The sequence below is a fragment of the Gouania willdenowi genome, chromosome 9, assembly GCF_900634775.1.
Source record: "Gouania willdenowi chromosome 9, fGouWil2.1, whole genome shotgun sequence".
Classification (NCBI taxonomy): domain Eukaryota; kingdom Metazoa; phylum Chordata; class Actinopteri; order Blenniiformes; family Gobiesocidae; genus Gouania; species Gouania willdenowi.
Window position 1 is genome coordinate 42,491,626 of NC_041052.1, and position 16,069 is coordinate 42,507,694.

The 16,069-nt window shown below is 37.3% G+C and overlaps 1 protein-coding gene across 1 annotated transcript; it reads left to right on the top strand.

The window, feature by feature from the left end:
* Positions 1–292: 292 nt before the first annotated feature.
* Positions 293–15,609, top strand: nudt12 (nudix (nucleoside diphosphate linked moiety X)-type motif 12). The gene is made up of 9 exons (XM_028458144.1): positions 293–302; positions 373–528; positions 2,396–2,594; positions 4,565–4,868; positions 7,788–8,064; positions 12,509–12,676; positions 13,656–13,769; positions 14,522–14,721; positions 15,234–15,609. Exons 1-9 carry the CDS (start codon positions 293–295, stop codon positions 15,342–15,344), a joined length of 1,539 nt encoding a protein of 512 aa, XP_028313945.1. The 3' UTR covers positions 15,345–15,609.
* Positions 15,610–16,069: the final 460 nt, after the last annotated feature.

Here is a 16,069-nt window from a genome sequence, read left to right on the forward strand (position 1 = left end):
TTACTAGCCAATTTAAAATATGAATTTTCTCTTTTGTTTTTTAACTGCCGAACTTTTACATTTTGTTTTTTATGCAGGTTCAATTTAGTCTTATAAGTTTTGGTTTATTTATGAAACATGTTAGCATTATAAAACATAACAATAATAAACTATGTTTTGTTATTCCCTGTAATTTTTCATTTTTGCTACATGTAATTAGTTTTTTTTTTTTTTTAAATATTTTTTATGATGAAATAGGATGTCACTTGTTCCCTGTTGGTTCAATAAGTTGTAAAATGTGTTATTAGGTCAAATGGAAGCAGGTGAAAGTTCACCTTTGTTTAAAGAGGAAAATACCCCAAAAAAGTTTGAGAACCACTGCGTTGCATAAAGTGTCGGAGTTACGGTGGTCCTTGAAGGCAGCACGACACTGTGTGTGTCGTTGTGCTCTTGAACGCACCTCATCATTATCTAACGGACGCAGAGACAAAAACAGGCCGAGGACAAAGTCTTCGCTCCGGATCGTGACTGTAGTCAACACCGGTACCGGTACGTGTTCTTCTAACTTTATATTTATTAACGGTAAACATGTTATAAACGCTTTGGTTTCCCGTTTAGGGCACAAGGTTACAAACAGGAAGTGACGTTGGGACTTTACAAAGTCTATTAAAAGGGCTTTTATCTGTAAATCAGTGTCGGGCAGACATTATTACTACATTATTACTAAAGCAACTATTAATACAACTATTTAAAAAAAAAAAACACTCATTCATGAGCAGCGTGGTAGCAAATAGGCGTGGCTCAGTGGTGATGGACATCTGTTTAGACCAATGATAGAGGAACATACTCCTTACGTCACAGAATCTGTAACCATGTGACCATTGCTTTGTTAATTTTCACAATAAAAGCAGTTTGGTACTCACATTTTGAAAATATAAAGTGGCAAAAAGCTTATTTATGCCCATTTCTAAATGTTACATAACATTTATCCCTGGAACATATTCATTTACAAATATACGTTATTATTATAGAATGTGGTTAATTATTTTATATATATATATATATACATCAGAACCAAAACATCTAAGTAATAACGCCTAAATATGTTATTTTTATCTTTGAAAATTAAAATAAATCATGAAATATCTTTCATGAGTCTCATCATATTCATGGCAAAATTCCATATTCAGAAATAAAAAAAATCCATTTTCCATTTTTCTAATCGAGTTTAATTATATGAACACTTTAGTTTTTGAAAAACAAAAAAGGTTAAATTTTTAACCGTTTCCTGTTTATCCACGTGACACATACTGTCATGACTGTATTTACTTTATTCATTACTATGTTTTTTTGAATTTGTTCCCTTTGTTGTTTTACTGATTTGTAAAGCATTGCAATTTGTCAATAAAATTGAAATAAAAAATAAATTAAAAAATTGTATGAATATTGAAATGAGTGAAACTTTATGCTCAATATTTATCCATCCACAATGATGGCGAATGCAGATTATTTTTATTTATAAAGATTCAGAAACTTTTAGTGATTTTTTTATATCACTGTTTTATAACTTAGAGGTTTTATATGTTCAGAATATATATACAGTATATACATATATATATATATATACTACATATTTAATTCTCCTTTAAAATTACTTGATTTGATGTATTCATTTTGTGTAAAAACAAAAATACATATTAAAGAAAAGGAATGTCACAAAACAAGTTAAATTAATTTCCAAAATATGTCAAAAGTATAAAGAAAGATTAGGTTAGATTAGGAGTAGAAAGAAGTCTGACTTATTTAATTTTACTCCTCTTATAACCAGTTTATCTATGAGCTACTTATAATATATATATACACACACACACACACACACATACAGTATATATATACAGTAATATTATAAACTACCCATATAGAAGTTATAATTATAATATAATCTACCTATATTGTCATATTTTATTTCCTTTATTGCACTATTTTTCAGGTCTTTTGTGTATTCTGTGTTACCTTCTGTTGTGTTTTTAGTTTTTTCTTGTACTTTATCTGAGCTGTAATGTATATTTCCCCATTGCAGATCAATAAAGTTATTGTAATACATACATATGAACACAATAATAATGATATTAATAAAGGTGGAGACTTCACCTGTATTGTACATAGAAACATATTTCTATAAATGTTAAACCCATACCATATCTTTTCAATGATATTGTGTTTTTAAATCTGAGGTACAGGTAGATCATTGTTCTCTGCAGAACATCAATATCTCTGTGACCAATAGTATTTTCCCACAAACCTTAGAACACAGAATAAATTGACTTCCTGTCTAACTTTCTTCATTCATTCTGTGGCGGAGTTCGATTTTCAAATTCAAAGTTTGTATGTTTTAATCTGTGTTTTGTATGAACAGCGATAATGTCTAGTGTGGAGGAGGAAACGTTGCAGAGGTTTTTAGACGCTGCTGCTCGTGGTGATGTGAACCATGTGACCACGCTGCTGTCCCAGGTTCCTCTGATCATTAACCAGAGAGGAACCAACGGGTGGAACGCCCTGATGATGGCCGCACGCAACGGACAATACGATGTGGTAGAGGAGCTACTGAAACATGGGTAAATACTGTATTTACTATATTCACACCATCACTAAGATTGTTCTCCTCCTGTGGTGAGATGTGAATAGTTTCTATTCAACTCTACTGTGTTATATAAAATAAATTTAATACATAATGTACATAATGAAATAACATCCCAGCGTTCCTCATTAAGCCCTTAAATAATAAATGGAGTAAAAGAATAATAGTATAAAAGAGAAAAACACCAGTAATATAAAAATAATATGTACAAAAATAATACAAATGTACAACGATAATAAAACAACAATATACAAAACAATAGAACCCCAACAGCAACTCCATTATAAAGAATTTTGACAACGTACACTGAGCAACACGTTTAACTGTGTAATGTTTAGGTTATTTTACATATTTGTGCTGCCAAAATATGTTTTTAATATCCTAGAAATTAAATAATGATTGAACTAATTTTCTGTATCAGATCATTATCTGGTCACTGACCAATGACGCGCTCCATTTTTTAAAAAGAAATTCAACTTTTCAGTGAAATGTACTTCAGTCTGAATGTAATGAAAGCTACATATTTAAAATGTACGGCAAAAAGGATTGAGTCAAATAAAGCAGAACTAAGTAACTTTCACGTAGTGCTCCCCCTATAGGTGTCTTTTGGTTATGTCACTGTCATAAACACTCATCCTTTAGTAACTCCATAAGTTGATCATTTATACTGTAAAAACTGAGCTGTTTATGATCGGGAAGTAATCAGCCAGTGGTCTCCCCTGTCACCCTGCTACACACGCGCGCACGCGCACAGAATATGAGAAGGATTTATTAAGATGAGAAAGTTACTTAGTTCTGTTTTAAGTGTCTAAGAATTACAAAATATATTTTTTTAAACAATGTTTTTTAACTTAAAAGTAATTTAATATCGCTAGCATTAGCCTAGCAGGTAAACTCCTGGTCACTAGGTGTCAGTGAACGCACCATCAGACCTTTTTAAAGTACTCACTACTCAATGACTTTATTTACATTAAACATACTGGACACTTTGATAGATGGATGTGGTTAGTTTTTATTACAGAATTTAAGAACTTAACAGAACCTGAATCTGTCGTAGAAGCAAAAGTTAAACTTTTATGAAAAATGTAATTTGACACTTTGATAAACATTCCACTTGTTTTTAATATTTGTACTTGAGTTACTGTTAGTTAACATTTAGATGTTCTCACAAATTTAAAAACATGAAATAAATTGCATTTCTTACATTTGTAATTATTGTTATCGTGATATATATTGTATAATTTATATATATTGTATTGTGACATGCCAAACGTGTATGGTATCAAGATTAATGGCAATGCACAGCCCTAACGTCAATATTTTGAGACATGTTTTACACTCATTAGCATGTTAGCTCCTGGTTAGCTCAACAGTTCTGTGCAAAATGAAAGAATAGAAAAATATATAGTATCATATACACGTGTGTGTGTTTCTGTCACTATATTACCCATAGATATATATATATATATATTCAATTGTAAAATGTAGAAAAGCTTGATATGAAACATTTAAATAATTGTACGTAGAACTGTAACACGGTACCCTAATTTTGCGTTAAATAATATTTGACAATTTTCATAGACTTTTCATAGCAATTACAATTATAAAGTCAATTATATTGTTATTTGTTTTATTTATATTGTTAATTATATTTAATCTTTCATAAACTGTGTCTGTGACTGTATTTTTATTGTTTTTCATGTACTTGTCTTGTTTTAAAAATATTTTAGTATTATTTTGACACTATAAACTTGTTTTATCTACTTTATTACACACTTGTAAAATAGATTAATCTCACTGTGGTTCTCCTGACTAAATAAAGGCTAATGAAATTAATTATAATTTAATTATGATTACGACAGCAACACATTTTTAAATTACTGTATTTATTTATGAATTATATTTGACCCTAACCCTGATTGTTGTTGGTTTGTTTCCGTTTCTAAGGTGTGATAAGTTCTCCGTCAATAGTTCCTCACAGACGGCTCATGACATCGCTAAGTTCTGGGGCCACAGACACATTTGCAACCTACTGGGAGGAGCTAATGACGTCTGTCAGAGAGTTCTACCCGGCGTGGATCAGACCCCACAGGAGAACTACTTCAGCAGAGAAACGTTGGAGCGTTTGAGTGAGAAGAGAACTGATAAAAGCTGGATGGAGGATAAAGAGAGAGACCCTAGAACAGTTTATCTGCTGTTCAACAACCTCAGCCCCATGGTGGGGGTCTCCCAGAGGGACCAAGGGGAACGGGTAGGGAAATATTTACCTGATTATATACCATGTTCTACCTCTACAACCACACGTTCTAGAGCAGGGGTCTCAAACTCATTTTAGTTCAGGGGCCAAACATGAAGCAGTTTGATCTCTAATGAATCACTGACTTTATGCTGAAAAACGAGTAATTTCTACATTATTGTTTCATAGTTTAGACTTCTACATATGCATAAAATACTAAATATGTAAGAAACTGTCAATAAGTGACAGATATCTGTCCCAACACGATCTACACTCTACATTTCCTACATTTTGTGACTAATATGTATTTAAGGGAAGGCAAATGTGTTTGTATAATGTATTTCATACACAAAGCAACTCAATGTGCTTTACATGATCAAAAAGTGCAACAGAAAACATTCAACAGCTTCACTTCAACAGAAACTCACTTCATAACAAACAAGCTAAAGTTCTGTCTCACCTGGACACGTGTACGTCTTACAGTCACAAACACCAGACAACACATGGTAGAAGCACCAGCCTGAGTGGTGAGTCTGTGGTGGGGGCGTTGTCCCAAAACCAAACTCCAAAAGTCCCTTTAGGAACTATTTTGTCTTTAAACGAGGCAGAGATGTTAAAGCAAAAGGAGATCTACTGTGCAGGCGCTGTCACCAGCTATAGGATGTGTTTTCCTAAGTTGATTATTTATATTAATTAAACATAAATTAATGTACAAAGGAAACTGAATGATTTTTTTTTTTTTTATTTCAACCATATACATTTTTTTTATTGCTTATATGCTTTGTTCATGTACTCTTATCATGCACCAAACAACACTATAAGTAATTAAGTATTTATAACTTGTACAAATACATTGCAGGTCATAAAATAATAATAAAAAGGCTTCAGTATCGTGGTTACTCATACCTGACTAACATCTCACTGATGTATTCTGGACCAAACCCATTCACACATTTATAACCAGCAGCAGAACTTTACAGTCTCCTCTGAGGCTGACTGGGATGTTTTTGTGATAGATTTGATCTGATGCTGAATGTCAGATCTGAGTCAATCAGAACACCAAGGTTTTTGACTTGGTCTTTATCTTCTAAAGATCCAGACTCAGATACTTGCTGACAGCAGTCCTCTTTTCCTTGTTACCAAAGACAATCACCTCCATCTTGTCATGGTTTAGTTGAAGGAAGTTTTCACTCATCCATCAGTTTACTTTTTCTAAACAGTCACACAACACCTCAATGGGACCATAGTCATCTGGGTTCAGTGATACATATACAGTAGTTGTGTGTCATCTGCGTAGCTCTGATAATCAACCTTACAGTTGTGTAAAATGTGTCCTAAAGGAAGCATATAAAGGCTAAACAGAAGAGGTCCAAGAACAGATCCCTGAGGAACCCCACAGGACATTGGTAATCTGTCAGATTCAAAGTTTACAATGTTTACAAAATAACTTCGCTCCTCCAAGTAGAACTTAAACCATTACTTTAACATTTAGTCCAACCCATGTTTACAATCTATGTAACTAAATTGTATGATCTACAGTGTCAAATGCAGACTTAGATCCAATAGAATGAGAACAGATACTTTTCCTGAATCAGTGTTCAACCTTATGTCATTGATCACTTTGATCAGATCAGTTTCTGTGCTGTGATGAGAACCAAAACCTGACTGAAATTTATCAAATATTTTGTTGAATGTTAAGAATTGACTCAGTTGGTTGAAGACCACCTTCTCAATGATCTTGGCCATGAATGGAAGGTTCTGATTGGTCTATAGTTAGCCAGTATAGAGGCATCCAGTGTTCTCTCTTTTTAACAGCGGTTTAACAGCAGCTACTTTCAGGAAATTAAGGAAAATATGTCATAATTTGAGGAATATTAAAGGATTTTTAATGTTAGAAAAGATTGGAATCATGTGATATAAGTACCAGGAAAACTGTGAGCATCTGTAAATAATGTTGAGTTTCATTTACACAATGATTCATGTTTTCTCTGTCATTTCAACTTTCTCCCGCAGGCCGGATTGGATGCTCCAAAGGGCCAAATTTGGCCCCCGGGCCATGAGTTTGACATTAGTTCTCGTGACAAATCCAAAGTATCAGTGTATTATGAATCATCAGCAAAGGCAATAAGAGTACTGATTCATCCTACACAAGGAGAAATACTGTTACTTGAAATTGTACTCAAGTAAAAGTTTTTAGAGTGAGAAAGGGAATATAATTTATCATTTATATAAGTTACATTATTATTATAAGTTACAAAATGCAATATGTGCCAGAACAACAGTGAAAAGGATGAGGGGTTAAATTACGGAACTGTAAAGGATGAAATAAAACAAAGCAGCAACATAAACCAGTTTTAAAAAGCTTTATATTCCACTTTGCACATTGTTTTGATACATATATATATATATATATATATATATATATATATATATATTAGTATTTTTCTCATTGGAAAAAAAACAGGGGTTATGACAAAAAAGGGCATAAAAATATATATAAAAATATAATCAAAAACTTTATATACTGTATATGGTTTGGTCTAAAGTTGTTCAAAAGCTCTAATGTGAATAAAGTGAGAAAAAATATTTATATTTGACATTTCTGACACTTTTATGAAGCGTAACGTTTTGGTTCCTAAACTTTGTTGGTTTTTTTCAATAAATGCTCATAGCTCTAAAAGTAATAATGCCTCAAAATCAATGTTCCTATTAATTATTGATCAACTCAAGTCTGTAATAACTTCATATCAAATGTTCCATTTTGTACATTATTTTCCAAAAAAAAAAGCATATTTTCAGTTTTTCTCATTGAAAAACTATTAGTAAACGTGTTTCTTTTCTATAATTTAAAATAATATAAGGATTCCCATTGTTAGTGTGATATTATACCTTAGTATATTATTGTTATTAATATCGTGTTTTTAACTGTAACAGGTGGAGACCAAACTCTGTCGACTGAAATATGAGGACGTTAAAAACCTCCTTAATAAACCAACGACTGTCCTCATCTTCCTCGGTGTGGAAAAGAGGAAGAATCCACTCTCCTCCTCCACTTCCTCTCAGAAAGAAGGCACTTCCTGTGAACTTCCTGCTTGGTTTGCTGTGGGCTCAGATGAAGACGCTGGTGAACTTTTAAAATGCTGCAGCGATAAATGTTGTTTCCTAAAGAAAGATCACAGAGAGCTGCTGAAGCTGAGTGAGGACGACGCAGGTGAGGAAACACCTCATATCTCCTTTCCTATCCACTTTTCCTTAAGTGTTTAAGTGGCGGCCATAATAAGGAGCATTCCAGTTCTCTAAAAGCAAAGGAAAGGAGGCTCAGTGCTTCCTTTATAACCTCCTTTAGCCTAGGAAACACTGATGCATCTTTTAAAGCAGGGTCACCAACATGGGGTCCGTCTAAAATCTGATTAACTTTCCACGATTCAAACTCACAAAGATAAACACATGAGATGTAGTTCTATTCCATCCTTACTGACTGCCAGAGGCGGTGCTTAAAGCACTGGATGTTCCATCTCGCGCATGTCGAGTAATTATATATTATATACAAAGTCACCTGTGACCCGGAGAGTCTATATGTACCGGTATCATCAGGTGATCTGTTCCTTCCATCTTCTCACGATTGCAGGTTGGTTGTTGCTATTCACAGCTTGTCGCTTGTAGCCTCGACTGTTCTAGTCCGCTAGAAGCTGCGACTCGCTGTTTTCCCTTTAAATGGGGCTGGGACACCACAGTCAGCGGCAGGTGAGTGCACGGTTTAACTTAGTGACCAGTTTATCTGAGCTGGTGAGTACCGTACACTGTATCGTCATCGGCGGTGTACCGCCTTGTGATTGTGTGCTGGTTCAGACTCGGTAGCTCCGCAACTACGCCACCGTCTCTCTATTGTGATTAAACAGCTAAGGTTAATCTGCTGTGTTGCTACGCTGCTGTGTTAGCATCGTTGTGGTTCCCCTGACTCGTGGATTTGCTGTTGTGAGGCCTCTCGGCACGTTGCTGCTAAGCGGCGGCCGGTGTTTTGACAGTGTGTACGTTGAGTGGCTGCGTTTGCCTCGGTGCTGCTCTCGATCTCTCTCTCCCACTAACGGCAGTGCGCGCTGCGGTTTTGTCGGGTGTTGCACCAGTTAGATTCACTGGGAGCATAGTTTGATCACTCCAGGCCTGTACGCTCACTGGCTTGAGTGAAGTTCCTTCATTGAAGCCACTGCAGCTCGGCAGTTATTAATATAGCATATTATAATATATTATTAATGTCATTATTTATTTATGATTAATATCATTATTTAATTATAATTAATATCATTATTTATTTATAATTAATATCATTATTATTGATATAGTCATATTTAATCTTATTATTCATAAATAATAATAAATAATAATATTTATTAATTAATAATACTAAAGACAGAACAGAATTGGAGAAGGATGAACTACAGTCATGTCCTGCTTGCCTGGGCATTGACCACCTAAAAGAGGGGGTGTCCGATAATCTGTGCAGGAACTGCAGTTTTATGCCTCATGCACTGCGACTCTCCAGGTTGGCTGAGGGCACAATAGACCCGCCCTCTTCAGGTAAAGCCACCGGCGTTGCCAAGCGACGTCCGGCGATCCTTCTCAGAAGGCAAGGAAGGTTGATGCTCTCACACCAATTTAACGCAGATTAACCTACAGATAGAACCAGGACCCTAACCCGTACTCTGTTTGGTGACGCTGGTGGGGATGGGCATGATGAGCTTGCCTCACAGGCTTCTCATGCCTCTTCTGTAGGCTCAGTGTCCAGCCGTCACACCTGCTTTGTCGAGTACTTTGCAGGATTCTGGGGCGGAGCCAATGGCCCAGTCCCTCAGCGATGCCTCATTGCAGACATTCATATTTACGATCAGTTTGCTGGGCAGGCTAATGTCGACGATAACACTGACCCGTCGCCAGGTCTGACTGGCACAGACCTCTTTATCCGAGCCATGTCACAGAAGACTGCTTTCTCTTCCGGTTGTGCCGGGCCAGACCTTTGGCCCAGCGGCATTGCAGGTCTTGGAGCGTAGTGTGCAGGTTGGCCAAGAGAGGCAGCAGTTTGCCAGTTTACGCCAGGCTCCCCATGCCCCTCCTCGGCAGGGACATTTGGCAGGATTGGGTGCGGATCACCCATACCCACAGCCGATTGCTCACCCATCTGGGCAGTCCAGGGGCCTGCAGGTCACAGTGCCAGTTAATCGGCAACGCCGTGCAGCCATACGTCCATCTGCTCAGATGCCTAGGGGTTCTGGACCAAGTCGCCACCCCCCCAGGGCCCCAAAGGGCAAGGGGGGGTGGAACCTGAACCTCAGGGGCCGGTCGTCGGACTTTCCCAGGAGCAGCTCCTCTGCTGAGAAGAGCAGACCACAAACCCTTGGGTAGTGTCCACGCTATCCAGAGGTTACACATTACAGTTTCGACGCCGACCCCCTACCTTCAGGGGCACTGATCCCGTCAGAGAACCCGTAAAATCTCTTGTGCTACGTCACGTGGTTGTCACTCTTCTGGGGAAGGGTACCATCGAGTTAGTGACCTCGGAGGCTTGCCTCAGTGGGTTTTACTCCACTTATTTTCTTGTACCCAAAAAGGAGAGCGGATTTTGCCTGGTTTCTCAAAGCTCTCCCCTTCCATATGCTGCATGTAGCAGATGTCCTTCAGACTATCTCAGCAGGAGACTAGTTGGTAACAGTAGATGCTTACTTTCATGTACCCATTGCCCCCTCATCACCTGCCATTCGGGCTATCCCTGGCCCCTCGAATATTTACCTGGTGTGTGGCAGCTGCTCTGTCACCGTTACAGACCAGCAGAGTTTCAATACTCCCTTATCTGGATGACTGGCTAGTCATTTCCCCGACTCGGGAGCAGGTGTTGAGGGACACTGCTGCTCTTCTCAATGTAAATTATGCCAAGAGCAACCTCGTACCCAGCCAGGTTGTGAGGTACTTAGGGCTGGTGCTGGATTCCTCAGTATTGCGGGCATCCCTCTCTCCAGAGCGAGTCTCCACCTTCTAAGCTTTCTACGGCATTTCCAGCATGGCACCCTCCTGCACTATGGCCTGGTCCTGTGACTCATGGGGACGTTGGCTCCAGCTGCCACCGGCACAAGCTGGTCAGGGTGTCTGCCCAGTGTCTCCTTACCCTCCAAGGGTTAGGGTTAACCCTAACCCTCCAACCCTGGAGGGAGAATGAATGCTTAATGTCAGATGTACCCTTAGAGAGGGTTGCCTCCTGCTGGGAGGTTGTTGTGGCAGATGCCTTTCTTGTGGGTAGGGGTGCGCCTGCCCCATGCTGGCCAGGAAGACCATGGTTCCCGCTGTTGCTCAAATTCCTGCAGGGGACACCGTGGCGTCTTCCAGAGAGGAAAGACCTCCTGTCTTAGGTCAACAGACGCATATGGCAATTGAGTCCGGGTCGTCTGAAGCTGTTTTTGTGGCCCCTATAGTTGTTGACCCACTTTTGAGCACCATCCACCAGGTTGCTTTACGCTAACAGGTGGAAGTTATTTGTGGAGTGGTGTGACTCTCACAACAAGGTGCTGAAGACATGTTCAGTGGTGGCAGTACTGCGTTTCCTGCTGTCCATTTTTGACAAAAACAGGACTACTTCGAACCTCAGAGTGTATTTGGCTGCTTTCTCAGCCAGTCATGGTTGAGGGGGGGTGGGGAGGGGGCGAGCCATTGACACGGTTGTGGCCTGTGTGGGTGCTTAAGGCTTACATGGAGGTGACAGCTAGCCTACGAACGACAGACAGTGTTTTCGTCTGCCATGGAGGCTGTAGAAATGGGACCGCACTTTCTAAACAGAGACTGTCTGACTGGGTAGTGGAGGTCATTCAGTTTGCCTATAGTGCACCCGGTGCCTCAGGGCATAAAGTGCCATTCTACTAGAGTTACGTATGTAACTACGCTTCTATGAATCCTGGATGACCACCAGAGCATCCTGTCACTCAGGATCCTTGTGTCCTCACGAGAACATTTTGACAGGAACAGATCACCTGATGACACCGATAGATATAGACTCTCTGGGTCATCCAGGGGTCACAGGTGACTTTGTAGATCATATAAGTTACCAATGCAATAATGTGTTAAACAACTTTAAATAATCTAAAACCCATATCTGAATTATGTTATGTGGATGTTGTAAAGCAAACACAGTAAAGTCAACTTTTTGTGCAGCTTATTCTAAGTTTGCATTTGTCATTTATTCATGTGGCAATGTTTGATCTCAAAATGGAGATACAGTATATGATATAAATCTAGATAAAATCTAACTCAACAAAGAGCACAAAGACAATTCAGGGTCAAATATGCTGATGTAAAGTGTCACACATGGTCATTTATCACCAAACATCTGATCAATATGTTCCACTTTTGGCTTTTTCTGCTCATGTGTGATGTCACTAACATTATTATGATTATTATTATTATTATGTCACCTAGTGGAAGTGTCTAAACAAAGTGATGTCCTTTTCCCTAACTCCTTTAGGAAGTCTCCTAACACCTTTCCTTAACCCTGTGACCTCATCCATGTGGTTAAGGAAAAGTGGATAGGAAATGAGATAGGAGGGAATATTAGGACAGCCTTAGTGTTTTTTTCTTCTTCAGTGGTTTGATATATTTCTTATTTCCTTCCTGTGTAGGTGTTGTAGCACAGGCTCGCTCAGTATTAGCCTGGCACAGCCGCTACTCGTGGTGTCCAACATGTGGTAGTGGTACACGTGTGGAAGAAGGAGGATATAAAAGGAGCTGTTTGAACTCTGAGTGTAGGAGTCAGCAGGGGGTCCACAACACCTGCTACCCCCGGGTCGGTATGTATGACAATACTACAGTATTTCAGAGTGTGATACTTCTTATATGGCAGTGATGAAAAGTCATGGTAGAGTGATGTCACTAACCAGTACACACAGTGGGTACCACGTGTACTAGTAAACTATTATAGGGTTAACGCTAAAAACTACAACTATTACACAATGATGGCGATAAAACTGAATAAAAGTTGAATTCCACATGTTTCTTAGATTTTGCATAATTGAAATGTTATTTCAACTAAAATAAATCAGCGTTGTCCACATACATATACATACATACACACATACATATATATATATATACATACATATATATATGATGAACAATGATTTTGACCCTCAAGAATGTTTATAATAATCTGAAAAAAATAATCTCCAACTAACATACTTTACACTACACACTCAATGAGTATACAGTATACTGTCTACTATAGACTATAGTATATACTGTCTACTATAGACTATAGTATATACTGTCTACTATAGACTATAGTATATACTGTCTACTATAGACTATAGTAGGATTAGGATGGTGAGCGTTCCCAATTAAGTATACTTCCAAATTTCCCAAGATGCATCTGGGTTAGGGTTAGGGTTGACTCTAACCTCCAGCGTTAAAAACCTTATTCACACTGAGGCTAAATATCTCTGTTGATTCTCCAACTTTATTTTGAAAGTTCTGAAAGCATTTGAAGTGAGAAAGTGACCAAGTAGAATATCAACATGTGCTCATTTGATCCATAAAACTCACGTAGACACATTTCATTCATACATTTTCAGAGACCCTCCATTGGTCTACTGACTACACTTCCTGTTACCTTCAAAATAAGAGCCATATTTACAAAAGAGTTAAAAAAAAAAAAAAAAAAACTTATGGAGGACAAGAAGAGGTGCTTTTATTTTGAAAAGAGGATGTATGATTGAGTAGTTTGACTTGCTTACTAGAGATGCCAGAATGACGTCTTTCTCCACGTTTCAGATCCAGTGGTGATCATGTTGGTCATCCATCCTGGAGGGAACCAGTGTTTACTGGGAAGGAAGAAGATATTTCCTGCTGGGATGTTTTCCTGTTTAGCTGGATTTGTTGAAGCTGGTATTGAAAACGCACACACACGCACACACACACACACACACACGCACGCACGCACAGTTAATTAATTATGATTATGGTTCCCAACATTTTTTCCAATTACAATTTTTATTTTCTCCTAAAAGTCGATTACAATTATGTTCTCAGTTACTAAAGTTGAATTACAATTAATCACAATTACTGATCATTTAATAAACAACCTTATTAAACGTAACCTTCCTCTTGTGTTAGCTTTCTGTTAGCATCTCTAATGCTAACGGGTCAGTTTGACTCATGTCTATAATCATCTGTAAAAAACAATAATGAATATTATCTATCATCTCATCTATTGATTACCTTGTTAGGCTTCCTAATCAATGATAAATATTGGTATTAATATTTATGGTGTGAATGTTTATCCCTCAATTTCATTTTGTTTTTTCCTTAAATATTAAAATGAAAGGTAGTGAGAAAACCTGATATGAAACATATTTTATTGATTGTTAACTACATACAGTGTGTGAAAGACAGAACTGTAACAGTTTTACATTTAATTAAATTGTAATTGACAGTTTTTATAGAATTGACATGCCAATTATAATTAAAACGTAAATTATCTGAACTCAATTACAATTATGACGGCAACCAATTTTCCCTAAATGCAATTACATTTATAATTACACCATAATTGTAGTTCCAGTGATAATAGACCCAAACCCTGGCGTTTTCCACCCTGCTCACTACTTCCTGTCTGCTACTTCCTGTTTCCTGTCCAGGTGAGTGTGTGGAGGAGGCGGTGAGGAGGGAGGTAGAGGAGGAGAGTGGAGTGAAGGTTGGACCTGTTCACTACGTCTCCTCTCAGCCGTGGCCTCTGCCCTCCAGCCTCATGATTGGCTGCCTGGCTGTAGCCATGACAACCAGCATCACAGTGGATGAGAACGAGATAGAGGACGCTCAGTGGTTCCCTAGGCAACAGGTACAACATGATAGGGTTATAAAAATACTGATTATTGTAATAAAAACTAGTGGTGCAATGACAGGTCAGTATTAAACTCATATTACTATTGTTAAAAATGTGTACATATGAAAAATAAATGTGATTGTAAATGTTAAATATAAACCTAAATAGAAATTAATGTTGAATTTAAATGTTAAAGTTAAATATCATAGTGTTAAATCTAAATCTACAAGTAAAAGTTAAATATAAATCTTAATGTAAAAGTTAAATATAAAAGTTAAATCTAAATGTAAAAGTTGAATATAAAAGTTAAACATAAATCTTAATGTAAAAGTTAAATATAAAAGTTAAATACAAATCTAAATCCTGCCCCTTTAAATAAAACCCAGATATTGCTATAGAGCTGTGTTTACCATAAACTAATGTTATCTATAAATCAAAGAGAATAAACATTAGAGGATGGATTTAATTTGACTAGAATGATGGATAATAAATAACTTTGGATGTATTTAATGTTTTATGTTAATCAGGTGATGGACTCCCTGCTGAGAGGCGACAGGTCAAAGTTGTCCCTCCCCCCCAGACAGACCATCGCTCACCAGCTCATCAAACACTGGATTAACATGACGTCTAACCTTTAGGATTTAATCAGATCAATCATCTTTGTTTAGCTACAAATCACCTAAACGTATGAATAAACCTGGACTGAATATTATTAATATTAGTTATTAGTGTCTAACATTAAACACAGCTGCATCACTCAGAAATAGTTCATAATTAAATGATTTATATAGAGTTTTATCTCCACTGAAACAGTCTTAAAGCTCTTTACATATCAGCTCATTCACCCAATCACTCTCACATTCACCCACCAGTGGGACAGGACTGACATGCAAGGCACTAGTCGACCACTGGGAGCAACTTAGGGTTCAGTGTCTTGCCCAAGGACACTTCGACACATAGTCAGGTACTGGGATCGAACCCCCAACCTCTCCATCAGAAGACGACCCACTACCACCTGAGCCACGGTCGCCCAAATTACATTTGTATTGAATGTGGATTAATAAGTAGCAGCTTTAAAGTATTGGATGTTTTCATCATATCTTAGTTCTAACATTAAAGATGAAAAGTTCTGATTTATTCATGGACGATCAAAACACAACGAATAACAGACGTTTGATTGGACAGTTTCAGGTCAATCATCAGTTATTTATTTATGTTCAATTCTAAATAGAAAATAGTCTCTTTTTGTTTATGGTCACATCATTAACATTATTATGATTATGAAGCAATAATACAGAAAGTTTATTAAAATAAATGCCTGCAAAAATCATTAGTTGATCAATGGTATTTAATATTATTTAGG